This window comes from Zootermopsis nevadensis, unplaced genomic scaffold (genome assembly GCF_977971745.1).
Source record: "Zootermopsis nevadensis isolate Lab colony 2312 unplaced genomic scaffold, Znev_1.0 Znev_ptg000008l, whole genome shotgun sequence".
NCBI classification, from domain to species: domain Eukaryota; kingdom Metazoa; phylum Arthropoda; class Insecta; order Blattodea; family Termopsidae; genus Zootermopsis; species Zootermopsis nevadensis.
Window position 1 is genome coordinate 13718212 of NW_028259140.1, and position 27377 is coordinate 13745588.

General features: G+C 38.6%; 3 protein-coding genes across 13 annotated transcripts in view; 1 reads left to right on the forward strand and 2 right to left on the reverse strand.

Annotated features, from left to right (window-relative positions):
* LOC110829304 (ubiquitin carboxyl-terminal hydrolase 2) overlaps positions 1–14595 on the reverse strand; it is a 40286-nt gene extending 25691 nt beyond the window's left edge. The window contains exons 1-5 of one of the 6 annotated variants that reach the window (XM_087345162.1): positions 13508–14595; positions 13141–13357; positions 11175–11229; positions 7105–7353; positions 633–1470 (exon numbers count right to left, since the gene is read on the reverse strand). In XM_087345162.1, coding sequence (XP_087201288.1) covers positions 633–1470; positions 7105–7334 — 1068 coding nt within the window. In that variant the 5' untranslated portion in view covers positions 7335–7353; positions 11175–11229; positions 13141–13357; positions 13508–14595. Of the gene's footprint in view, positions 1–632; positions 1471–7104; positions 7354–11174; positions 11230–13140 lie in introns of all 6 variants that reach the window. The other 5 variants (XM_087345164.1, XM_087345160.1, XM_087345163.1 and 2 more) reach the window with 5 other exon arrangements.
* A 1317-nt stretch (positions 14596–15912) lies between these two features.
* LOC110829308 (NADH dehydrogenase [ubiquinone] 1 alpha subcomplex assembly factor 3) lies at positions 15913–21740 on the reverse strand. Of its 6 annotated transcripts, XM_087345165.1 has the most exons (5): positions 21110–21353; positions 20721–20796; positions 19438–19561; positions 18963–19107; positions 17556–18362 (listed from the first exon to the last, which is right to left on the reverse strand). In XM_087345165.1, exons 2-5 carry the CDS (start codon positions 20741–20743, stop codon positions 18007–18009), a joined length of 648 nt encoding a protein of 215 aa, XP_087201291.1. In that variant the 5' UTR covers positions 20744–20796; positions 21110–21353; the 3' UTR covers positions 17556–18006. The 6 variants fall into 6 exon arrangements, with proteins under 6 accessions (XP_087201292.1, XP_021918609.2, XP_087201291.1 ...); XM_087345166.1 differs by lacking the exons at positions 17556–18362; positions 20721–20796; positions 21110–21353 and adding exons at positions 15913–16924; positions 21482–21707; XM_022062917.2 differs by lacking the exons at positions 17556–18362; positions 21110–21353 and adding an exon at positions 15913–16924 and having other exon boundaries at positions 20721–20809.
* A 78-nt stretch (positions 21741–21818) lies between these two features.
* viaf (viral IAP-associated factor) lies at positions 21819–27377 on the forward strand. The gene is made up of 5 exons (XM_022062918.2): positions 21819–22013; positions 22856–22988; positions 23494–23722; positions 24014–24222; positions 26738–27377. The coding sequence occupies exons 1-5, from the start codon at positions 22008–22010 to the stop codon at positions 26872–26874; spliced, it is 714 nt and encodes a 237-aa protein (XP_021918610.1). The 5' UTR covers positions 21819–22007; the 3' UTR covers positions 26875–27377.

Sequence of the window (27377 nt, forward strand, 5' to 3'; positions counted from 1 at the left end):
ACGATGTGGCAGTTTAAGATTAAAAGTGAGGTTAAAGTATCTCATATGAAACCCTAAGTTCCATATCCTTACTTTACATTTCTGTCGAAGGAGACAGAATTTTATACGTGACACTTTCTTTCATCGTTGAAAGGCGACTGCTCGATGACCCCGAAGGGAAAATTAACGTCAGCGTATTTGCCATCACGTCAACCGAACATTTTAGCTGGTGATCTCGCGGGTCGATTACTCCGTGGTAGCCGCCACCTAATCGCATCTTTCAATTTTGACGGAAAGACTTCAACCATTACGTGGTGACCTTAGAGCATGAAATTTGGTGACGGTTACCATGGTGACGTAACCTGATTACAGCTCGATGGAACGACCGAATGGAAAAAAAGTGATATGAACAGACGTAAGATAAATTAATAAACAGGGATAAATGACAGTTTAACTTGGCTGGGATCATTTGGTGCAGGACAGCAAATTTACTTCGAAACAGATTCGGATGCTGGGAGAAGCGATACCTAAACGTTCTCTCTCACAGACCGACGTGAATCAAAACGGGATTTCACCAGGTAACCGCACGAGAATCTGGCTAACTGTGCACGTGGTCCACAGATCGGCAAACTGACACAGAAAACGCCACTTACCGCGTCCGCCGACTGGTGTCCGAGCTTGCTTGGCTTTGGTGACTCGGGTGGGGGGGTCGCGGAGGAAGGGGGCGTAGTGGCGCCTCCCGCAACACCGCCAGCCGGCGAGCGCCTGGAGATTACGTCGTCATCTCTGGCCTCCTCCCCCTCCTCTTCCTCGTCCTCAGAGGAAGACTGCCTCGCCTCGGCCTTGCTGCTGCAGTACACTTTCCTGCTGAGGACAGGGGAGGGGGAGGACTTGACGGAGTGCCTCCTGACTGCCCCGTCATTCTGAGGGGTAGCAGCTGATGGAGACGAACCGTCGAAGCGGCGGCGGTGGATCTCGGCGACGGACAGCTGTGCCTCGTTCCCATTATCATCGTCGTCCTCCTCGGACGATACCTGGTTATTGTTGTTGAACTGTAAAATTACCTCGGTGGAGCTGAGTCGACTGCGACGCTGCTCGATCGACGACGTGGAGCAGCCGCCCACGGCGCCTCCGACGCCCACGGAGCGTCGAGAGCTCGTAGTGGTGGCACTGTGACTCCTGGAGCAGACGCTGTCAGCGGTACTGTCCGTGCTGCACCGCGTATAGTTGGAGGGCGAGTACTTGTTGAACATCTCAGTCACGCTAATGCCCGACAGCGTGCACGTCGACGTGCCAAACCTTCGGCCGAGCGTCGTCGTCGTCGTCGACGTCGTTCTGCCGCTGTCCCTGACCCGGCTGTACCCCCCGATGGAGGACTCTCGACTCTCGCTTCTCTCCCGCCCCCCTGCATTACGACCCGACGACAAGGAGATTCCGGAGTCATCGGACAGGGAGCCCTGGCGGGAGTACGACGACGACGACAATGTAGATCTGCGAACACGTACATACGAATGCAGTGATGCCCCACTTAGGCAACTCTGTGGGTCACGGAGTCCAGTGCCTACCCTGTGACCCCTGTAAACCGCTGTAGGTCGATAATGATAAAAATTAATGTCAACCGGAAATGCATATTAAGGTAAACAGTCATTCACTTGGCGAAGACAAATCACTGGGGAACTAATCCACACAAACGGAAGTCGAAACATCAGAGCGCACAAAAGAAATTGTTCAATTACAAACCAAAGACGGGAACATTCTATGGACAAAATGCACTGTTAGTGGCTGGTAAAGCTAGTGGTATACAGTTACCACTTGAATTCAAACCAACTCAGTCCTGTTTACACCCACCAAACTGGACCAATTAAAATCTATTTTCACGTGCACATCAGTCTCCCTACTGGATACTTTCCAAAACTCTTACTTCTTAACCATCTGCACCACACACAGGTCAATAATTCATCATAACCTCTTTGATATTGAGATATAAAAGCGCAATGAAATTTTCCACGGGGTCATTCCACATCAAGACACATATTTCCAATATCACACCCTCAGAACTGAATAATTCTTCTTAGATTGTGGTCCCAATTTAACTTCTAGATCTTTGAGAGCAGACAACTGAAGTTGTCAAAAGACAGTTTCGTCTTTTTTCGGGGACCGGGGGGGGGGAACAGTTTATCTTAGGAAAAGTGGTGTATTGTCTGTTCCAATTCACATACCAAGCTCATTTTATGTTCATTTCAAAGCTATTACCTACTCCACCAATAAATTAAGCAGTTCAGTATCCAAGGTCTTCAAAATGCTATTTCTCAAAATGATGTATTTTTACTTTTTTAAGAAATAACTGCATGCATGCATATATGTGTGTGTTTTTTATGACCGACCCACCTTCTCTACTCGGTTTGTTCAGCTGCTCAAGGGTTATCTAAAGCGTCGCTTAACAGGATTCACACACAAAACTCAACAGCTGTTTTAATCTCAACACATCTACACCATGTCCACTCCCTTTAAGCGACTCCACAATACTAAAACTGAGAAAACAAAACCACGACTTGCTCATGTGGCCCTCAATCAAAATAACAACTAAAGTACACAAACACCTCAAAAGAAATCGACAATTGGTACATGTAAAACTCCTTAATCTTGCAAGTCACAAACTGCAAACATATTCCAGATATCACCAACAATAGAAGTTGAGTACGTGCACGGACATCAAAGCAAGGTCTGCCCGGTTACAGTGTATTATTATTATTTAGTGTTCTGTCTGACGACAGGTCCATATGAACAGGATCCTTCCATCCTTTTCTCGGACTGGGACCTGTTCATATACGTTCTTGGCAGATGATCCAGAAGTGGTTTGCCATTGCCTTCTTCTGTGTGTGAATGGATTAATTGTTGGGATGCCACGGAGAAACCGGGGAAGCCCCCAGAGGAGACCACGGCCTTGCCCAACAGAAGTTATAAATTCAGGCACCGCCGGGAATCAAACCCGAGACCCCAGGATTACAAGGCCAGCGTTCTAACCGCTAGACCACCATGGCGATTTACAGTGTATAGTGAAAGAAATATTATAATTTATATAGTAAGACACCTTCTTGCAGGAAAGCTACTTGCTAAAAAGCAAATTAAAAACTGCCTTGCAAACACTCAAAGGCATTAAGCCAAAACACATTTATTTTCAATAACGTACGTAATGCAGTGTTAGGACGAAATTTGATATCACTGCTGATTGAGTAAGTCGCAGAATATGTGGTGCAGCTGGATATTATGTATGATGCAGAGTCCATGAGAATAAAGAAATATTTTTATGTTATTTGATTCTTCACTGACAGATAGTACACAACCTAGACACCAGAAATTATCATGCATAAATGTTACAAATCCTGTAAGTCTTCCAATTCAATCATGTGTTTCAGCACACTAAATCAGAGTTCTCTGTACAGTTACGAGACGCCAAATAAATTTTTGTGTTAAGTACACCTTTCTTAACCAGCATAAATGCATGGAACAACTGGGTTCCAAGTAGTTTCATCTGTTCCAAATAGACTTGATCACAGACCTCTTTCTTCTTCGTATTCACAAAATCAAAACTGAAGTTGTGTACACTGTATTGAACTCATTCATACAGCTGGTGGGATGTCATCATTTGGTCATTATATGGTCACAGCAAGCTGGCTTTTGTTCCAAGCCTCTTCAGAGTGCCACCAACCCCATCACAAGCAGCCTTCTCATGGGACGTCACTAAGGAGTGCCACTCTGCTGGCAATCCAGACTTCATTGTGGCATGTAATATTTAGACAGAAGCAATTCATATGTGTTTACAACAGCCTTCACGCTGCTGAAGGTATGTACCAAAATGGAATCATGCTTCAAACAATCTGATATCATTACAAGATTCTGATGCTCTGTATTTATGGATGGATGGACAAATAGATGATAAAGTAGAAGTAACAACTGAAGATTGCTGTCTTCTGTGTTGTTGCACCATCATCGCCCTGAAGACGGAGGCAGCAAGGACCTCTGGAACATCGGTAAACTTCTACCAGACTACACAGCGCAACAACCAAGAAGACACCAATCTTCAGACTCACCGCTGTGAAAACCTCAAATCCTACATAGAAGTAACAATTGTTCAAGCAATGATTCAACAAATTCTTCAGTTGACTTTACAGTGATTACTAATTCACACCTGTCTGCCAAAAATCTGCTGTCAGAAGGTAATGTTTCCAATTGCATTATCAACTAAGTGATAGTTGCATTCACACAACATACTAAAAAACTTTAAATACATTGTGTGAAGTACAAGGTCAAAGGTCAAATCAGAATACATAAAAAACATAAGAAGTAAAGCTATCCCACTACATGCTATGTAGGCACTTGGAGGGAGAGCAGTATAGCTCCAACTTATTCTTAACATCAGAACTAGATAGGGGTGAGTGGTCAGCGTCATGCCCCGGCCACACTTCATCCACAGGAATATTCAAAGCATAACTGTGATAAATGTATTGGTGTAAATGGTCACTGGAAAGGGCACTTCGTTATCTTTTAAATGAGCTCTGTATCTCAATTACAGCAAACGTTATGCCTCTTTTTCTTTGAAAACTTGTGCCCAAAGAAAGTTTTTGACATCTTTGGATATCTGATCTCAAAAAACGACATGCCATAAAGCAATAAAATTCGGCAGGAATACCATCTCCATTGGGACTAAAATTTCACATAAAATCATTCAATTTTGTGGTCAGGTTGTGACCTGTGATGATTTGACTTGGAATGACCCCATCACCTTCTCTCTTACACCAAATATCTTATCCACAACTTAGTTTAGATATGTAGAATTTAAGAACATATTATTTATTGTCTTTCCCAAAGAGTAAGAGGTCATATTTTCAGCACAGTTCTGAACCATGTGGAATAAAGTTTCAGTTCGAAGAGTAATTTCATATTCCAGTTGTGTTCAAGTTCAATGACTCAAGAGCTGTAAAAGATTCCATAACTGGTTCAAACTACTTCATAAAATGCAGTAAATCACAGAAACAAGTCTTGACACTGTCACAGAAGCCTGCTACAGCGGCCCAGTCGACTGCGTGCACCAGCTTCTCGAAGCTCCCACCAACTTCTAAACTGTGTCACCAAGATTTGTTAGTTGTCGTTTACAGTAGAAAAAACTAGTAATGCCAACAGCGCTAGAACTTGGTCCCACACAGCCATTCTTAGTTCAGAGTGGGTCGTGAGTGAACAAGCAGCTGATTCCATGACACTGCAGGAATGCACAATTACCAACTGTGGCGGAGAGCGATAACAGTGGAGTCATAAACAGAACTACTTATATTCAGTGTGAATTCTGGGAATTCATAATCAAGGTTGTGATACTAAACCCAAAGCATATTAATGAGGGAAATAATTAATTTTTAAAGCGCGGAATAAATTCATCTTTCATTCTGAATAATCCAGAACAGCTTAATCACTGACCTCCTATATGATATAAAACACATGGAAAGGAAAAAACTGATGCCAATGACATTAGCACCTCTGTTAAAAATGCTAAGGCTTCTGGCATCAGACAGAGCAGACTGAGTCACAGCTGAAATAATCTTTCCAAAAAGCTTACTGATTCATGTGATGCGAGTTGGGTTTATTCCAAATACAGACCAGCATGCCTTAGGCCATTTTTCTTTTTAAAACTATTCACTGTTAATAAAGTGTTCTGTAATCAGACCACAGACAAAGAATTCTCAGGTACATTGTATTTATTTCATGAAGATGTTTGGCAGACCAAAGAAACGTGTCCGTAGCAGTTCTAAGCCAAGTACAGTCAACTCTGAGAATATCTACCACTGTAAACAGGCAGTATGGGGATAAATTCAAAGAGTAATCAATTAAAACATGAAGAAAATTTAAATAACTGAAAATAACTTAAAGCTGATGATCATATAAAGACTGGTTATGAACCTTCATGTGTGGGTAAATGGGTTAATTCTAAATAACAAAGTGTTTGAATTTTTAGCTTAAAGATGCAATAAATACATTGTATTTTATAACATGCAGCACTCAGAGATGGTTCAAATTCCAATTAATTTTGTATGCATATGCAGACCCCAGGAATTTAAACATAACACCTAAAAGGTTAACACACAAAAGGATAAAATATCTGAAGTCTGGCACAACACTCAAAATATTTTTCAGTAATCATAAAGCTGGACAGACAGACACCCAACCAACACCACCACAGCCCACACACATCTGTATTTATACTATTCATTTTACAGGGTTATTCATAATTCCCTTACACATTACAGAAAACTGCCAGACTTGAATGGTGCAATGGATGGTAACATGCAACATGCCAACAGAAAGAGAAACTCTCTGAGTTTGCAGCAGCTTTTATGAGGTTTGTAAAATAAACTTGGAGAGTTTCAATTTTTATCAGCATGTCCTATGTTACCGTCCATTGCACCATTCAAGTCTAGCAATTTTTTGTAATGTGTCAGAGAATTATGAATAACCGTGTACATCTAGTTTATCCAATGAAGCACAGTTCCATCTAAATGCCTCATTCAGAAAGCTCTGCTGATTGAAACAGACCTCTCCCCTTGGTGGTAAGTCTGTTGTTGAAGAATATACAACACAGAGCAGAGATGGCAGAAAGAGCATGTGTTTAACAGACTACAGGTTCTTTTATTATGAGTTTTCAATATTTCCATCTAAAACAGGCCCAGGAAGAAATTCCAACCACTGCTACTGATGCTCACAATGTTAAAGTAAACACATTTTGTGTTATACATAATTTAAAAGTGCATAACATTGCCAAAAGTAACATGTTCGGGTGACTGTAAACCAATTTCAATCACTTATTAAAGATTCATGGTTCACACATCATTCATTTTAAAAGTCTGGTTCATTTCAGTTCAAACCACTGGTTTATAGTCATACAAAGTAACAAAAATTTTATTTATGTACATAATTTTCCACAGTCTGTGAAAAAATAAAGATGTCTGAACTGAAAAATAACAAGCATTTTCTGAAAGCCTCTGAATGCACAAAGTTGTGTGACAATTCTGTATTCTTAGCCCTGCAGATGAGAATGGAATGCAAACATTGAACACATAAGAGAATTCAGGTACTCACCTGGACGGTGATGTGTATTTTGATTTATAATCTAAGGTGTATGACCTTGGGATTGTTCGTGTAAGGCTGGTGTAGTAAGATCGATCTAGAGAACTGTTGAGGGAGGAACTGGTTCTGTGGCTGCTCCCTGACACCAATGAAGTGAAACGACTATGAGACGCTGGAACTGGCATCTTGTAGCTGACAGATGCAGGTGAAACCGTAGCCACAGCTCCACTGCGGTAAGGCATCACCAATGTGCCCAGTGGCCTGGACAGACAAATAACACTGCCTATTATGTCTGTCAATTCTTGAACCCTTTGTTACATTTATACCTGTGATTGCTAAAAGGCAACACTTTTCTTTTAAATGCTCTAAATTTAAATCTCAGACAGCCTTGTGATCAGGAATTAGATATTATTGTAATATGTAATTAAACACTAACTCCATGGAGGAGAATCCTTTTTAGAAGCAAATAGTATGCTCAGCTATTGATGAACATCTTACAAAATGCAAATTTCATTATCATATTCACAACAACCTGCCACTGGTCACTATCCTGAACCAGTTTAAAACCCTTGAAATCCTATTTCCCTAAGGCCCATTTTAATATTATGCCCCATTTATGCCTATGTCTTCTGAGTGGTCTCTTCCCTTCAGACTTTCCAACCAAAATTCTGGACACATTTCTCATCATTCCCATGCAAGCTACAAGCCCTGCCCATTCTCATCCTCCACATTATGCAATATTCTCCAGCCTCTTGTCACTTCTTCACTCCTGGGTCAAAATATTATCCTAAGCTCCTGACCTCAAACATCCTCAATCTGGGTTCTTCTTTTAATCTGAAGACAAGTTTTCACATCTACACAAAATAACAGCTACAAGTATAGTTCTGTACATTTTAATTTTTACATTCTTTGACAGCAGACAAAAAGGGAAAAATAGCTGATATACAGTCCCACTTTACTAACATTCATTTTTGATTAGCAGTTGATCAATTGTGCCAAAATCTACACTGGTCATCGCCAATAACTCTGTCCATGCAAGGCCATGACTTTGACAGAATAAAGTTGGATAAATGTTTGTATATAGTTGACAGCAGTGACATTCCTAGCCAATTACTAGTCAGTTCCATCACCCTTCTTACAAATAGGTACAATAATAATGGACTCTTCTACTGCTCTGGCAATTCTTCCCAGTTGTAAATACAATTATGATGTTTGTGGATCTCAGAAAATAATGTATTACATCCTACTTGGATCAAATCTGCCTCAATTTAATCAATACCTGGGTATTTACATATTTTCTACTTTTCAATAGCAACTTCAAACTCAAAAAAGTTAGACTGACAGACAAACTAACTAAATGGCTTACAGAACCCAAAGCTTCATCACCGAATTAACCAAAGCCCTCCACCGGACCATCCTGGGCCAACAAAAATCCAGTCTCCTTCAGCTCCTATCTCCCATAGATACTGCCTGCGATTATCCTCCCATCTACATCTAGATCTCCCCAGCTGTCTCTTCCACTCAGGCTTAAAGACCAATACCCGGTACACACCTCTTGCCCCATCCATGCGCACTACATGTCCTGCCCATCTCATTCTTCTTGACTTAATCACCCTGACAATACTGGGGGAGGAGTACAGATTTTTAAGCTCATCATTATGCAGTTTTCTCCATGCCCCATCGTCTTCCCTCTTAGGCCCAAATATCCTCCTCAACACCCTGTTCTCAAACACCTGCAATCTGTGTTCCTCCCTCTGAGTGAGAGACCATGTTTCGTACCCATACAAAACAACAGGCAAGATTATTGTTTTGTATACTTTAATTTTCAGGTTCTTAGAAATCACATCTATGGTGCTTTGGCAAAAGTAATTCTTCCATGTATTCATGAGGGAATAATGTGGTAATCTGGAAGCAGATTACCATTCTCATATTTTAACAAATTACATTTAGGTTAGTAACCCTTCTTAAATCAATTTATGCCTCGGCACAGGTATCTAATATTTTTGTTATTACCATTTAGTTCAAGATAATTAATACAGTATTTCAAACATTCCCATCTGCCCATATTACTTTCATTCACCTGGCTTGTGTTCTGTAACCACATCCACACTGTGGTGAGAGCAGACCCACTAAACAGGAAATCAGACATACTTTTTCCAATTTAAAAAAATATTAAAGGGAGAACCTAGAACTACTCACAAATCTTTAGCTATACAAATAACAAGCTGATTATCTATCCAATTGACTGAGGTGTTTACACCCGTAATTTCTCTGTAGACATGTGCCTCAATTTGTGAGATATGAGGTTTTGGAAGTGACAATGTTGACGTTCTTTAGGTTCTGGTGCTGTGTGGACTGGCCAGAACCCAAAAAACATCATCAAAATTTTTACAGAATGTTTTGTTGTGCATTAGACAATGGATATGGTTTTTGCATAACAGTGCTCCATAAAATTTGCATGGGACTGGTTAGGCAGTCATTATCCTGGATGCCACACCAGTCACAGTTCTGAGGCTGCTGTGATGTGGCCTACTACGGTTACCAGACCTTCATCTGAGAGACTTTTACTTGTTGGGTTCCATGAAAAATGCAGTTTATGACAATGTTGTGAACAGAAGACACCATCTTTGGAAATGTATACAGGATGCAGAAAACGTGATTTTTGGTGCACCTGAGGTGTCTGAATGCAAATTATCCTTGTTCCAACATCGTATTGACACATGTTTATTCCCATGGAGGGAATGTTTAGCATTTATTGTGATATGTACAATAAGTAATCCCTCTCTTTGTCAAACATGCCACATTTCATAACTTCTCACAGCTGTGGGAAAAGAACAAATTTGAAGATTTCCGTCTTCTGGGTTGTTGCGCTGTGTAGTCTGGTTGATGTTAACCAACGTTTCAGAGGTCATACTGCCTCCGTCATCAGGGCGATTCAGACTACACAGCGCAACAACCCAGAAGACGGAAATCTTCATACTCACCGCTGTGAGAACCTCAAGTCTTACAAGAACAAATTTGTATTCTGCAAATTCTTTAAACTACTTGCATTACAAATTTCTTTCTGAATGTGGTACGAAAGAAAAACATGTCATTTTAGTAAAATTTTGTGATCTTTGAACACAAGCAAGCCCTTTTTTTCAAAAGAGAAAAAAGTTTTGCATATAATAGTCTCATTATTATCCTGAGTTACATTTATGATAACTACTACTTCAATGGTTCCATCTGGTGAGAATCTGCTGAAATTATTGCAACATGAACAGAAGAAACTGGGATAATAATTCGTACCCACAAAATTTAAACTGCTAAGAGTTAAGTTGAAATAATATATTTACGAGAACATTTTAAACCCAAGTTAAATCAGGATTAAGGAGGGAAGTGGTCAAAGACACTACACTGAATAAAAAAGTAATAGGTAAAACTGTTAACAATCAAGCAACAAATTTAGTCTGTATTGTTTATTTCAATATTTATAGTTTTAAATTAAAGATAATTTTTTCCAACGCCCATGAAAATGAAGAAAAAATAATTCTCCATAAATGTTCTGCTAAGTCACTGCATTTCAGGTTCAATAATATCAATAGCAATAAGCTACAGTGCCAAATGCTGTCTTTCCTTGTGTTAAGACAAAAGAAAATAAGCAAGCAAAACTGTATACAATGATTTAAAACACTGCACTTACTCCCACAGTTTACAGCTCATTGATAATGGTCACTGTACCTGCGCAGGATTTCCAACAACCATACATTCTGAAACTCACATCTAGAACAAAATACCTGCCATGAGTTTGACCAAAACAGATTCCCGAGTTGTTATAGCAGTTACGGAGTTCAGATTGTGGTCTAGCTGTGACACGATGTAATCTTGCAGATTGTTACAAAATTTGGGAGGAGCTTACTGCCATTATCATCAAGATATGTTGCTCCGAAATGCTGTAACCACCTATATGGTCTAAAAACTCTGAACACCACAGTCAGTGGAGATGTGTAAAGCATAAGTCACCACAATGATGCTACAATAATATTCCACCTTTACAGCCCATAATTCATATTCTCATGACATTTGAACAGTACGTTACTCACCAGAATTCATGAATGCTGCCACTGTGACAAAAACCTTAAACACCATAAGTCAGACCTGCAACAACAAGAATTTTGCTGTTTTATCTTTTACTCTTCATTTCCATAGGATACACAACTTTCATGTTGATGGCTGTCTTCTGGATTGTTGTGCCATGTGGTCTGGTGCAAGTTTACCGATGTTTCAGAGGTCTTTGCTGCCTCCATTATCAGGGCAATGATGATGGAGGCAGCAAGGACCTTTGAAATGTAAAAATACTACCAGACTATGCAAGATTAATATCCATAAGACAGGCACCTTCAAATTTGAAACATCATTCTGGGTACATACTTTTCAAAGAAGATGAACTTATAAAAAAATTCAAACACAATAAAGACTGCAACTGAAGAGTCACTTTTAAAACCACAAGAGTTCATTTTCTTTGAGAGCAATAAACCACTGCTACCACGGCAAGTACCAAGGGTAAATGCATGATTTTACACAAGAATCACATTGTCCAAGCATTTAATGCATATGGGCAACCTTATCCATGGTCTGTTTCCCAGTAAAACAAAATTAGTCCTTGACTCAGTCAACTCACCATAAAGAAACCACTGAAGCCTACACAACTTAGATGTGTCATTCCAGCAGTGAAAGAGACATATAACTTCATGAGTCATCAGTATTTTAACAATTATCAGCAATTAAAGTGTGAATTATTTGCTTTACAAATGTAAATTTACTACATTCACTATGACTATAATTTATTTTCTTGCCCACAGTTCTGTTAGTTTATAAGTCATGATGCTGTTCATTCTGCCCAGACTCCACACTAGTAACAATTCTTAACTTCACACTGCAACTGTAATGCTTCAATGATGCTCTCATGGCTCACAACTCACCACCACAAACAGTGCACATCATCACTATAACCCAGTCCCTTGCCACAAATCAACTTGCTGCTTCTTATACATAGGTCCACTCAACTAGGTCAATTTCCAATCCTTCTACTGCATTTGAGACACTATTCAATGAAAGTTTGTAACAATATAATATGGATACTTTTAACACAAAAATAACTTTAGCTTATACCCCTAATGTAAGATATGTTAGTGAATTAGAACTGTATTAAAATATTACAGACGTATTATTATTATTATTATTCAAGCAAAATGAATACAGTGTAAAATAAAGAGTGTGGTTGCTATCATGTCTTTTTTAGTTCTCTTGTGAGTCAGTTCTGCAGACTCGGACAGTTTTGCAAATGACTGATTCAATTTAATTAATATGTTTCTTAAGGCAGAAAGATGCATGAGTTGGCAAACAGATCAGTTACAAAGTGAATGTCATGAATGGCATGTGAGAAATGTAACAAACAAAATATGATTTTACTATAATTCTGTCAGAAGACAAGGCAGTGGTGTCTCCAACAAATGTTAAAGAAGGATGCTTATATGTGTTTGCATGCAGATCCACAATTCACTTGCTGCACTGAAAAGTAAGGATAAATAAGATGTGCACTGCTTGCCATTAAGCAGCTCTCGGTCTTTTGCCCATGGTTTATCACGTAGCATAATTCTGCCATTCATACAGCCCAGCATATCTCAATGGACTATTAATCAGATTTTATACATTTAATTGCAAGATGTGATCATGTACATTTTCTAATATGGCAAGCAAACTACATTCACATTACCTCCAACTTCCTAACATTCATTTGTCCAAAAACTGAGGAAATAAAAATTTAGACTCTTGAAGGCTCAATTACTAAACATAAACAATCACCAGCAGTTTGTGTTTTAACTGTAAATAAATCCTAGCAATTAGGTAACAAACAATATTCTGCCCACTTTCCATGGTGGAGAGACAAATCAGTCAACAAACACTGAGTTCATTTCCAATCGAATGGCTATCCACCCCTGAATTCACAAATGGAAACCACCATTCTGTGGTTTTCAGGCATTTCAAGATCACTTTTTATTTACGTACGTGACACTTGTGGTGAGAAACAGTCACCCCTTTCTTCTCAGAAAAACAGAATCACATTTCTGGTTTCCAATTTTGGAGGTATGCCTTTCACATCAGTCTCTTCAAGGTCAATTGTGATTTAGTTTGCACAGCTAATTAACTGAACCGTCTGAACACATGTGAAAGGGACCATCCCTCCAAGATACAATTGGATGAGGTAGGCGTAACTTCCGGAAAACTGAAATTCGATTAGCACAAACGTACAACACCACATTCTCCAGGTACGTATCTCATAAACTGATACAATGACTGTGAAGCATATACCTACATCTCCTTGAACACGCATACGTCACTCTTACACTATTTTCTTTTTGGCCAACATGCTTACCTAATATTCTTAGGTTATTATTGAGCTGTCCCGAGGCCGTTTTATTTGGAAGTACTTTAGTTTCAGTTACACTATTACTATACAAACGGCATACATTCACCGTTAACAATTTCCGTACTAAATCAACACACTGTCTTGTTTACCTTGTCACACACCAACAACGTAAAAAGACGCTCTTGTTTCTAAACTTTTCGTTCAGCCGGTGCTCTCAAAGCTTCGCCCAGTTTCCATTTAAAGCTCAATGACGTCATTTTAGCAAGTATGCAGACTCGCTAGCCAACCACGCCACACAAAACGAGAATGTAGGTAAAGAAGAGCACATGGAGCTAGAAGCGAATCTACTACGTGTTACAGCAAACGTCGTCTGTATTCGCGTGCACAAATGTTTAGTATGTACCACTGATTGCGTATATAACCGTAGGAACAATGAAGGCGTGTATAGTTTTACTAGAAATGCATATACGTGTCTCCACACGACGACGATATACTAGGTCCAATATTTACATCGTAACTAATGTATTCAAAATGACCTTGACATAAATTGCATGCGTTACGAAAGTAGGTAAATTCGAAACGAGAATAAATATAGGAAAGAAAATGACGCATGCTATTTGAAAGCAACCTTGTCGCATATAATTCTCACCTTCACCAGGTCGATATGCATACCTGACCGATTTGTGTTTGCACAGTAAGTCACCTTCTGTAACTTGTACAATAAAACAATGAATTTAAATCCTATAGAACTTTCGTAGTACTAGGTAAGGATGTGTAATAAGTAAAAGTGAAGCTTTCTCGGCGACCGAAGTTGATGAAAGACTCTTTGGTAACAAGCCGCGTCAGGTGGCTGAATGCTGAATGAACCATTTCTTCCGCCAACGTTTCGAGAGTCATCTCTGCTCTCATCCTCAGGGCAGATGTGTAATTTGTCTGAACACATCGTGCAAACACAACACCAAGCTATTTCCAATATTTTGTAAACTCCAGCTGAAGTAATTTCTTCTCCAGAGCCGGTGTCAGACGAATATTGATCTTTCAGTGGTGTTTAACTTTGTGGCACACTTGCGATATTATTTATTTTTTGCGGCACACTATAATTAGAATAAAAAATTTTAAAGATCACTCATATTTTTAGAAATCTTACTTGGCTGTCCCACCCGGGGTTTTACGTTAATATTTTCACACGTTACCTTGTCACGTTTTCTCGCAAAAAATCTGTACATTTTTAGGGGCACTACTTATAATTCCTTTTTCGGCGAAAATTGTTTTCAACAAAGGACACTGCACCCAACACAACTTGTGTAAAAATTGAGCAACACAATCTTGTGTGCACAAACTTTTTTTCTGTTGGTGGCAGACTCTGTCGACAAACGGAGTCGGTATGAATTAATTTTTGGCAAGGAGCGAGATCAGATATCTTCACAGCCATTGTTGTAACACCTCCACCAACAGTAGCTGCTATTATCATTGCCTCACACATTCTATCAGATGATCACCTTTGCGCCAAGAGTCTTAAAAAGTTCTGCAACGCAGTAAGTTTATTTTTATGTTGCATAGCGCTGTTTTGACAGTGCACTTCGCGCATTTTATTCCGACAAAACAGTTTTTAGCAGCTGACTAAATTTCGCCGGTACTGTCTGCCATTACTTGCCAAGTGCCGATGTATTATGATCATATGCAGACAAAAAACAAAATGGGACGTCAGCAACCCAAAATCACTACTTAGAAGTGATGCCTGACGCTGGCCTACGTTTTGAATCAAAATAAGGCCCTCGGATAGGTCCCAATTTTTCCTCTTTGGTAGTCTAGAAATAACGCTAAATAGCTTGTTTAAATTGCGTTGGTCTTTAGTGTTGTAGGTCAACCTATTACCAAAATGTATAATTTCGGATTTCTGGAGAGAAATGTGGCGAATGTTTGCTATTAATCAACGGCAAAAACTGAAGTTGTCATTTTCAAGGTGGTTGATCTTGGTAAAGGTTGGCAGCATGTTCCTGACCGTCCGTCCCAGGAGAAAGGCAAAATAGCTAAGAAGCAGGTCCTCGTTTGTCGGAGGTAGTCCAGTAGTGTGACGTCACTGCATGCCATATCTAGACTTCAGAACTGGCCCCACCTCATGCTCACCTTGAATATGGCAACTGCAGTGTTTGTTGAAGCGTTATTTAACATTCAAACTGACTCTCACCATAAATTATGAATAACCATGCGAGTTTCACATTTTATGTGACTACCTTGTTACTTTCTACCTTAAAAGTGACCTCAAGAAAATTATATAATTTTTAAAATATACCAAGAAATGCAATGGACGGTTCTTGCACTGAATGGCATTTTTGGTGCTCCCGTCCTCAAAGTCTGTATTGCTGCCATATTGATGATGTGTCTGTCAAAATTTTGAAGATATACTGTGATTAATAATGTCATCACCCTGGATGTAAGTTTAATGCAAACCAGCCAATCACATAATAAGTTATTACAGGAAATATAAAGAGAAAAAGCAAGTGTATACTCTGCCTGAGCAGATAACTGACTCAACCTTGAAGCCATGAAGTCATCCTGAATGCTGTCCTAAAACACTGCCTCTTGATATCATGGGTATATTACTAATGACCTGACTAATTTATTAAATTCAATACGTACATTGAAATCCCAAAAATACAAGAGACAAAACACCAGAAAGCTAGAAAACTAAAAGAGAACAGAGTCAGCTGATGTTTCGTTTCTGCGTATTAGCACAGCTGTGCGCCTGCACACATGGGTACCTCTGTTTGAAAGTCAAGTGAATTCTCTACTCAGACAGTATTCATTTCCTTTCAGAAGCTGGTCTAAGACATGTACATCACATACGTTCATCACTTCAGAAATTACATCATAAAGAAAAGAGTCAAAATAGAATTAAAACATAATTTAACAATACCATGGTCTATAATTTTTGTTGGAAACATTCCTGGTAAGCGGCTAACAATAAATCTTCCAAGTTGTGGTTTTAATTGGCTACCTCAAAACTAAACATTGTCAATGTTTGATGAGTAATGCAATCTGCGACAAACAGGAGGAATGAGATGATGGATGGATGGATGGATACACAGATGGGATAATATCTAACGTCACTATACCAAAGTACATAATATAACCATTTCATTAATACATTATCAGTTAATCAGTCATCATCACCAGATCCATACAATCGTTTGTGTCTCTTCTTAGACATAAACACATCATCATCTGTAGGCTGCAGTGTCTTAGGGGGGATCAGAGCACCTCCAACACACCTGTTCTCAGAATTTAAGAAGTTGAATGTTGCACAAGCTTGTTCTGTAGTTAATACTTCTATGCTGATGCGATATTTTGTCATAAAGGTAAGGACGCTTTTGTCCAGCACTGAACTGCTCCTAACATCTCCTACTCCCAGAACAAGGATATCTGCAAATATAAAAATAGTGTGGATAATTGCAACCTTGATCTGCAACTTTGTAGAAAGAGATCATGTCTATCAGTGAAGTGTTTGAGCCTGACTGGATGAACAAATGTAGATACTTTCCGTGTCCACCTTGTACGTCTGAATATATGCTGTGATATTCCATAATGAAATTTCAGGAGCTAACCTGCCAGAATTTCTTGAATTATTAGAGATCATAGTACAAGTTTTACATCATCTGCGAGTGTTACCCTAACATGCATCTTTTAACATTACAGAAACAGAAAGCAACATATCTGAATTCCTTCCCAGATAGATTCTGTTATAAGTATTTGAAGAACACTGTGAAACAATGAAATCTGTGAAACACACTCTCTTTCTGGTATCTCTGCAGTCATGAATACTGCTGTCAGTAAACAAGTGACTTACCATGGGGAGAGGTCAGTCTTGCAAGTGAGATGCTGAAATTAAACATTTCTTTTTAACCAAGCTTAATAAAGAATAAACTAAATGCAATAAATACATATTTTCTATGAACAGTGGTGGTGCTGATCCACTGTGCAACATTACTGAATCACTGTTTTGACTGCAGAGTGGTTAGAATGCTGTGTTAAAAAGTACCAATAAGTTAAATAATTCTTTGTCAGAAATTGTAACATTTATTTGATAGAAATTACACAAATTACATGGAGAATATGTTTCTACCTATCATCTGACACATGGATGGCTACTCAACTTAATCAGTTACAATAACTTTAGGCATGTTTTTGGACCCATGTGTGGAATGTGTTCACTGGATAGCCGTGCCGTAACATTCATTTTTCTTGTATTTGTACATGGTACTTTTCCACCTGAACTTCGTGGATGCTGGTGTTATAACTAAAATAATGTACTTGGGAGCTAGGTATGGTTGAAACTGTTGGGTAAACCACATTTTGAAATCCCTGAATTCACCTTGCCATATTATCTGTTCAGGCATTCAATTTAGACTGAAAAATTAACTTAGCTCTGTGGAATGAATCCTGTCGGGGCTGAACCAGGGAACCATCCGCCAGAATCTTGTTTTGTATTCTGATTCACCCAAGTTTCATTCAAAAACAATGCTCTTGTGGCTTCCTCCCATCACTAAATTTCCATAAATCCATATGCACCAATACTCACAACATGGATTTTCAGCTGCCTTAAATCCTGCCTCTTCTTTCATTTTCACAACTAGTCTCTGTGGCATAAGAAATTCTCCAGCCCCATACATATAAAAAATTATGTAATGCAGCAAATTTTTATTAAAATCATCCAATTTAGTCACTGGTTTTTTGCTCTGGTGAATGAAGAGCCACACTACCACTTGTATTGATGGAAAATTTTGTCTCCCTAAAAATTCCTTGTATGGCCCAAAGTCTGATTTTATTTTCTTTGGCCGTCCACTCCCTACACATGGCAATGCTGTGAAATGTATGATTTGACGTTTTCATGGTGGTAAGTCTGATGATGGCTGTCTTCTGAGTTGTTGCGCCGTGTAGTCTGGTAGAAGTTTACCGACATTTCAGATGTCCTTGCTGCCTCCAGATGATGGAGGCAGCAAGGACCTCTGAAACGTCGGTAAACTTCTACCAGACTACACGGCGCAACAACCCAGAAGACAGCCATCTTCAATGCTGTCAAATGCTTGGCACATAGCTTTCTTTTGGAAATACTGGTTAATGCTGTACATCAGTCCTCTGGCTCATCTACAGAGTACTGTGTTTGTTTTAGTCTTTCAATTGTGAAAGATTCATCATCAAAACTGTCTGAATGAAGAGCAGGAATCATATCACCACAATGACCATCAGAACACCAACATGTGAAGAACATCTATACATAAGCAAGCACTTCAGCCAACTGACACTGACTGGCCTGCAAGCATGTAACCAACCTTCCTTGCTATGTTGCATCCTGCATTCTCCTGCCTTCATTTGTGCATTTCAGTCAAGTACCTGTTAGAAAGAGAATTTTTCCAGATTTTATAAATAATCATTATGTCAAGGATATACTGTATGTTCATACCAATCTTTGGCTCAAGCAGGCAGAAAAGTGACAGAGAGTCCTCATTAATATCTCTCTCACTGCCCACATTCCAACTGAGGACTGTGCGAGGAAATATGGCCATAGGTCCCAATATGTACATTCCATTATTCAGTCGGAATCCAAACTGCAACAATGAGACACATAAGACTATTTTACTAAGCAAAGAACTACAATTTTAAAAACTAAAGTTTATGTACAACCCTTCACCAGCATGACAGAATCCATCACACAGCCACACAAAACAAATAAAATATTTTGTAAGTGCATTGTTGGAGTTTTCAACGGTTAATGATATGATACAGTCTTTAAGACTAAAATAAATATTTCATGAAGCAGGCCCTGTCTGTGACTGCTGGTCTCAAGAATTCAAATTCTGACACATTTAACAGCCACAACATGGCTTTGTTGCTAACTGTGCTTACATTAAGTAATTAATTATTTACAAATGTTATACCTGACTGTAAGAGTTAATCATCAACCCCTCTACATTTCTGTTCAATATCTGAACCGTCGTCTTCCCATCAGGATCATAGCTGTGATGCCGCACTGAGATTATGGGCAGGTTCTCTTTGTAAAACCTAAAATAAGGGCTTATATTAACACACTGAGGAACAATCTGTCACTATAATAAGAGTAACATGTTTTATTAAAAAGCCAGATGATCCGTCATTAATGTCAGCTTTTATCACATCAAAGGTAGTACAAACCACTGGGTATGTAACTGAGAGGTAATGTTGCAATCTTAGCAAGGACTCACTAAGTGCCTTGTACATACTCACAAGAAAATTGTACATGCTGTTAAGAACACAAAGCTTCATTATACAAGTTCTTGGCAACAAAAGCTGATGATATATTCATAAAGATAAAGGTGAGAAGCGGAAGCACATATAATCTCAAAACTTTTCCTAACATCCAAGAATTGTCAGTGATGAGTGCAAGACAGTGAATTTTGAGTTGAGACACACAGCTATATAAAAAAATGGCATCACACAGTTTCCTAAACTGCAATTAATAGGGGTGCCATACTGTGTCTGAGTCTTGACAATGAACTGACTGTCAAGAAACTGGTTCTCAATATAACATTACTGACTGCACCAAAAATTGCCATTCTTTGTTACGATGGTAATTAATTCTTCTGCACACACACTGTTTAATAAACCTTTATAATATAGAATTTGTTTAGTCTAGAAACAAAACATCAAATCTAAAACTTCTTGACGATGGTGAAGAGTCAATTGAATAAAAATTTCCTTGGATATTATCCATCGTCTAGTAAATATAAAACGTAAAACGACGTTTCGGAGATGGGACTCTATCTCCGTCTTCAGGTTCCTACACAGTTGGGCCCACTAGATAGAGCTAATCCCTATCTCCGGACGATAGGGATTAGCTCTATCTAGTGGGCCCAACTGTGTAGGAACCTGAAGACGGAGATAGAGTCCCATCTCCGAAACGTCGTTTTACGTTTTATATTTACTAGACGATGGATAATATCCAAGGAAATTTTTATTCAATAGAAACAAAACACATAAAATTACATATATTCATATTTCTTTGTAAACAACATCCCTGAATGAACAATACTTCAAAATTAGTTTACTTTGCTTATTTCCATTCCATCACGTCATATGGAATTAACGTCTGGGGGAATTCAACAGACAGCAAAGAGTATTTATAATAGTCTCATGCAGAGAACTGTTTAAGAAATGTAACATACTCCCCCTTGAAAATTAATACCTTCTATCATTGCTATATTTCATTGTGAATAAAATGGAGGAGTTCCAAACAAACTGACGTACATCTTTATTACATCCTACAACATAAAGACAAGGTATATTCATCATCTCCATCAGCCAAGTGCAAACTTCATCAGTTACCAGAGGTGCTTATTATGCAGGGATCAAATTATTCAATACCCTTAATCACAGCATTTAAAGTTTAAATCATGATATAAAAGCATTTAAGCCAGCACTGAAAGATTATCTTTTATCTCACTCCTACTCCGCAGAAGAATTCACTTCAATTGAAAATTATAAATACTGCAAATATTTATGTAAATAACTGTAGTAAGTATGAAGTTACAATTTTGTTTTGACATTTATTGTACTTGGTGCTCATATTCATACTATGACATGCTCCACATCCTTGGCTTGTATTATGAAGGCTCTATAGAATGTAAATAAATCCTAATTCCACACAGAATGTCTCTTAAAATACAATAGGAAGCTCAGAATAAGTAAGGCCGAACATCTCGTGTTCTGGGGCGCTTTTCTTATCATAAGATGTCCTTCCTGGCTGTGTGTGGCAAAAGAAAAGCACCTCTTCACTTTGCTCCGAACTACACATGTTAAATATTTGAAAGGTATGAAAGCTGTGAACTAAGTTGGTAGTGATGAGTCAGGTTAGGTCTCTCACACAATAATTCGGGGAATAACAAACACCTACATACACTATGTTATATTACCCTACTGTGCAATAAAACAACATAACCGACTTACCAGTACTTTTTGACGTAACCGGCATTGCTTCTTACTATATTTCTTAGTGCAAACACCATTATAGTAACGTATCGGAGATGACCTGCTACTACAATGCGTAGTTAATTACAAGTGGTATTGATTTCGTTGTTTACTTCTAAAACTGAACATTGTCACAGGTATGAAAGACTACACAGCCGAAATTACGACGTCCCTAACCTACAAACACGAAAGCCATGTCTCACTGCGTTATACAGCTAAAACATACCACGACTTATTAGGTATCGTGTAGCATGGACTCGTGTTGAGCACTCATAACCAAGGTGTAATGCGGTTATTCCCATTCGCTACTCCATTCCAGTCGTTTATAGTTTCGACAGCTGATTGCTGAGCTTTGCATGGCAGATATGGGGTCATTAAGTATAAGTAGTTATTAGTTTACTTTCGTTGTACAGGAAGTAAAGTGGAGACATTACTGAAGTGCATTCGAGACCACTGTTTTAGTATTTGGAAGATCTTTCGAAATTAAATACGGAAACATTACACTATGCAGGTAATATGTCTACTGTGATTCATACTGTTAAAGATGACCTAAATCTCAGAATCAGAAAGTTATAAGGATCTAAACGTATGTTACCACACCTGCACAATGAATTATTATATTCTCTCCACCCCTATAGTCCGTAGCGTACGCAAATGAAAACATATTTATAATTGAAAACATAGAGACAGGCAAATGATGTTCATGCGATTTAACCTTTTCACTCTTTTCTTGATTGCCTGTATGTTATAGTTTCCATTAGATCAAAGCTTCAGTATGCCTCAGTCATTTGGAACCCTATTATAACTACTGATGCCAACAAACTGGAATGCATCCAGCAAAAGTTCCAAACCCTTTGCTCTAATTGTTGCTTCCCCCATGTGCATTACAGCTATGCTAATACTTTATGGTATTAAAACTCCAAACCATATGTAAGAGGAGGTATTGCAGTGTTCCTTATCAAAATCTACTGTGGTTTGAAAGATTGCCCTTCCTTTCTGGAAGCTGTTGGACTTCAAATTCCTGCTTCATACCTGTAAGACTTTTCTGTGTTCAGTTACAGCCCTTCAGCTAGATGTGCATCAGCTGCTAATGTTACATGCAGGGACCTTAATATATTTGAAATAAAAATTGTTTCTCTTAACCACATTCTATAACTGTTACTATCCATATATTATATATTACTTTCTCTCCTACTCTACTCACCATTGACTATGTTATGATCATAATTATATCAATTCTCTGATTTAGTACCTTTGTTTGTCTTACATATTTTCTTCTCCTTTTAATCTAATTGCCTTAAATTTAATTATTATTACAAATCATATAACTTGGTAATCATGACTGATTTGCAGAATCCAAATGAGGACACAGAGTGGAATGATATCCTTCGGAGCAAAGGGATTCTTCCCCAGAAAGAAAAGGAATTTACAGAAACAGATATCATCAACATGTTGGAAAAAACGATAGAAGAGAAGCAGTCCAAAAGTGAGGAAGTTTTGCAATCTGGTTCATAAACTACTAACAGTCAGAGTTTAAGATTTGTAATTGCCATGTTGAGAAATAACGAATGTTACTGCAGCCAGGGCATTGGAGTCAGTACTAAAATCTTTGACTCCTTCATAAAATCTCAATATGTATTAATAAGGGTAAACCTACTAAAATGGTAAATGGCACCATAAGAGATTTCATTATCACCACGTGAATCATCAACCTACTTTTTAGACTTATAACCCATATTTAAGTATGAGTATAATGATTTTTGCAGAAATCGGTTGATTTGTAGACAGTTTGTATTCTTAAGGTACTGGAGCCAAAGTTACAAAGCATTATTCCCACACCATGTGGCTCAACGCGTCATTGAATCTCCCTAAGCGTGAGGCCACCGGTGGCTCTCACGGTATAGAAATTGTTCTTAAGATTAAAAATCGAGGTCAGAGTCAGAACATTTTTACCGACTCTGACTGTAGCAGTACTTTCTGGAATTGTGCAGGTGGCAAACAGCTGGAGAGACTGTCCATTGATGAACTTGATGAGCTGGAAGATGAAGAGGATGAGAAAGTGATCCTTGAATATCGTAAGAAACGCATCGCCCAGATGAAGGCCGAAGCAGCAAAAGCTCGCTTTGGGGAGGTGACGGAGATCAGTGCAGAAGATTATGTGCAACATGTAAACAGAGCAGGAGAAGGTGTGTGGGTTGTGCTGCATCTCTACAAGCAAGGGTAAGACTGCTTGATTAATCTTCTTACGTGTACATAGTGATTTTTTTTCTACTTGCTCATCTTCCAGTTATCCTGTTATCTTGTTAGAGATAATTTTGGTGCAGTGACTTGATGTTTTATGTTATAAAAATAAACACAATATGTTCAAATTCCTACAAGACTTGCATTCAATCTGTCATTCCCATAAAAGATCTCTGATATTGTAAGTTTCATGGATGAGTGGCATGCAACACTTGAGCAGGTTTCTGCTGAGTAATGATTTAATTAACGTGAAGAATTGTGTTTGTGCAGGATCCCATTGTGTTCACTGCTGAACCAACACTTGTCAAAGTTATCAGTGAAGTTCCCAGCCACAAAGTTCCTGAAGAGCATCTCCACAACTTGCATCCCAAACTTCCCTGACAGTAACCTGCCATCTATTTTTATATACTTTGAAGGTGACCTAAAGAAGCAGCTTGTGGGGCCACATGAATTCCGAGGCACGAATCTGTCTGTGGATGGTGAGTATGCAATAAATGTAATGGAGGGAGCACCTAACTGACCCCTGCACCATGACCATTTGTATATATTTTGTGCAGCACTATTCATCCCATGAAGTACAGTATCCTACATAGCAGGATCTTGTAATTGTCTTCTCAGCTTTCCTGAGTTTGGCTGATGCTGTCAGCTTCCTGAGATGGTATTCCACTTTCTGGCTTCCTGCTGAGAGGAATCATCTTTCAGATGGAGGTCCTATACTGAAGGGCTCCTTTATGTGACTTCTGCCACTTTATTTTTAATTTACCATGTTCCATTTTGTCCCAAAGAAAACAAGTCAATGGTTGGTTGTCTTCTCAGCTTCCCCAGGTTGGCTGATACTGTCACCAAGGTGATAAGCCAGAACTGCTGGCTCCCTGCTGAGAAAAGTCAACCTTTAGATGGAAGCTCTGTGGTAGCGAGTTGTTTTATGGGTAGCCATAATTAATACCTTCCTGTAAGTCCCTTGTCTCATAAACTCCCTGGGTCTTTGTAGAGGGTTAACCTCTATAGTGAGTGTGTAAGGATGTCTCAAGTCAGCACTAGTCTACCATCACCTTGTCAGAGATGTAAAATTCCTGGAAATTTTGAACTGTGGGGAAAAAACCAGGAGGAAAAAGGAAAGAACTAAAAATTTTCAACACGAAAGTTACTACTTCCATCTCCAAGAACTGAAGATGTAGCACTTTGACATTTTATATTTTTGAATTTGAGTAAAAATAATTTTGAAGATAACTGTCTTCTGGGTTGTAACAGTGTGTAGTGTGGTAGAAGTTTACTGATGATGGATGCAGCAAGTACCTCTGAAATGTAAATAAACTTCTGCTGGACTACATGCCACTATAAGAACCTCAAATCCTAGAAGTAATTTTCCTGGCATACTGTAATTTGTCAAAGACACATGATGGCACACCACAATATTTTACCTCTCAAAAATGGGGTACAAAACTGTACATGACCATAGATATGTATTTTCATTTTCAATCCTTGCACTGTATGTGCGCAGGCATATGAAGACAAAATAACATTCTGAATAAAACTACTGATGATGAACCTGCATTATATAAATTCTGATTACGCACAATAAAATATTGCCTTCTTCTGACTATAATATCCAAAAAAACAATTTATTACAAAAATTCATGGCACAGAAACCTTGTGATGGTACACCGGTTGTGGACCACTGATCTAGGCCATGTTAAGTGGGTCCCATTTCACTAAGGCATGGTGCATTCTCAGGTTGTGAATTCTAAGAGAGAAGGCTTGCAGGTGTGGATGGTAGCTGCAAATATAATGAATTAGCAGTTTCAGACAGCTGACAAGGGGTGGTTCTCCAGCTTGGTGGTTAATACTGCCCTGCCATAAAAATCAGGATGTTTTGGAATGTTACACAGTCTCTCAGACTTGGGCAGTGTATTTGTAATGACCTAAGGAATGGAACATGGACATGAGATTGGAACTTAGAATGTCAGGAGTGTCTACAGCAGTGGTTCCCAAACTAACTGGTGTGAGCCATAGTGGTGCCTGAAAAACAGAAATTTGTGCAAATAAAAATTGTTAACATGAGCATGAGATGCCTAAAGATTAGGCAGTCTGAGCATAATTGCAGGTGGTATTCTCCAGTGAAACTGACCCAAGCGCATTGGTAACGATGACAGTAATTGTTGGTGGATTTTCTTAGCCAGGAATAAAAGAAATATTAAATACATCTGTTAAAGCTCAGATTATTAGAAATCCTTGTGGTCTCAGATATTCCTGATATTCATAATGGTAGAAATTAGAATGGTGTGCAGTTTAAAATCAGTAAGAGTACAAATATGAATTCATGGTTTATAAAACACCCTAAAAGTGGTGAGCCTGTCAGTGACATCATTGCAAGCACTTCAACACAAAAAAGCTGTGGTTCTCATACTATAAACAGAAAGGATAAGAAAATACCAGATACAACTTGTGAATGAAGACTGATGTCTGCAATGTGTTTTGTGTGTGGTGAAGTTCTTGTAAATAACAGTTTAAATGTAAGAAATGTGCACAGGCATATGTCAGAAATACATGCATCTTGTATGAATTAGTCACTAGAATTCTTTGAATGAAACTGTTAGAAATCTGAAAACAGCAGACTACTTGACAAAATCATTTAAAGCCTCATTTCAAGTCTCATATTTAATTGCTAAAAATAAGAAGCCTGAGGCAGCAATCAAAATGTGTGAAATTAGGTATGGTAAGAACTACCATGAAGCACTTAAAGAGGTTTCTCTTTCTAATAATACTGTGATGCAATGAATTGGATCACTGTCAGAGGACATCAAGGAGCCACTGCTAACCCAGGATAAATGTAGTCCAACTCTACCCCACTTGCAGTATTGTGTGAGGAAATGCAGGCAGATAACAAATCACTTCTTTTGCACCTGTTAAGTAAATACACTTGTTTAGTTTAAAATGACATTATCCTTACTTTCTTTAAAATAGAGCCTATCAGCTGTAAATTTCTACTTACAGAACTGGAATGGATTCTTGGGCAGGCTGGAGCTGTTCCAACAGAACTGGAAGAAGACCCTCGACCCAAAGTCAGAGATGTGCTATTCTCCAAGCTAAAGAGCAATGTCGATGACTTGAGTGATGATAATGATTGGTAGCCAAAGCAGAATTTTGAAGTTGTTTTTGACGTGCTTGTTTTTATAGAACTGCAGACAACTGCCATCTTTAATCCTCCTGTTGGTGCCAGTTTTAAACTGCAATGTAAGGGGTGCATTTTTGCTTCTCAACAGAAAATTACAGTAATTGTAACATGGGTACTTTTTTCTAGAAAGTTTTTGCAAAACTTATTTTGTGAATTATGAAATTTAACTTGTACACAGGTCAGTGTAAAATGGAGAACCCACTGAAAATTTGTGCTACATGTTACTTCCTCACTTTGCTACTGTCACATATCTGGTACTTATTGCATCTTCCTGTCCCCATGTACTGGGGTACAACATTTAAGGTGCCTGGTTCAGATTTCAGATTACATGGGATTAACTTCTCTAAGGAATGGTGAGGTGTGTGACAAGGGTTCTATTTGTAAATGATGGAATGGACATGCAGAGGATAATGAAGCACAATCATATTCAAAAGCAAATAAAGAAAATGTTCATTATGA

What these genes read in the sequence shown, in the direction of transcription:
- LOC110829308 (XM_022062915.2), bottom strand. Translation starts at nt 20,833, where the DNA reads ATGGAGATGATGAATATACCTTGTCTTTATGTTGTAGGATGTAATAAA. An exon ending in AAATATAGCAATGATAGAAG is followed by an intron (nt 19,562 to 20,720) that starts GTATTAATTTTC and finishes CCCTTATTTTAG; the next exon opens with GTTTTACAAAGAGAACCTGC. An exon ending in CCTGCTTGAGCCAAAGATTG is followed by an intron (nt 18,363 to 18,962) that starts GTATGAACATAC and finishes TACATTTCACAG; the next exon opens with CATTGCCATGTGTAGGGAGT.
- viaf (XM_022062918.2), top strand. An exon ending in AGAAGAGAAGCAGTCCAAAA is followed by an intron (nt 22,989 to 23,493) that starts GTGAGGAAGTTT and finishes GGAATTGTGCAG; the next exon opens with GTGGCAAACAGCTGGAGAGA. An exon ending in CACGAATCTGTCTGTGGATG is followed by an intron (nt 24,223 to 26,737) that starts GTGAGTATGCAA and finishes TTCTACTTACAG; the next exon opens with AACTGGAATGGATTCTTGGG.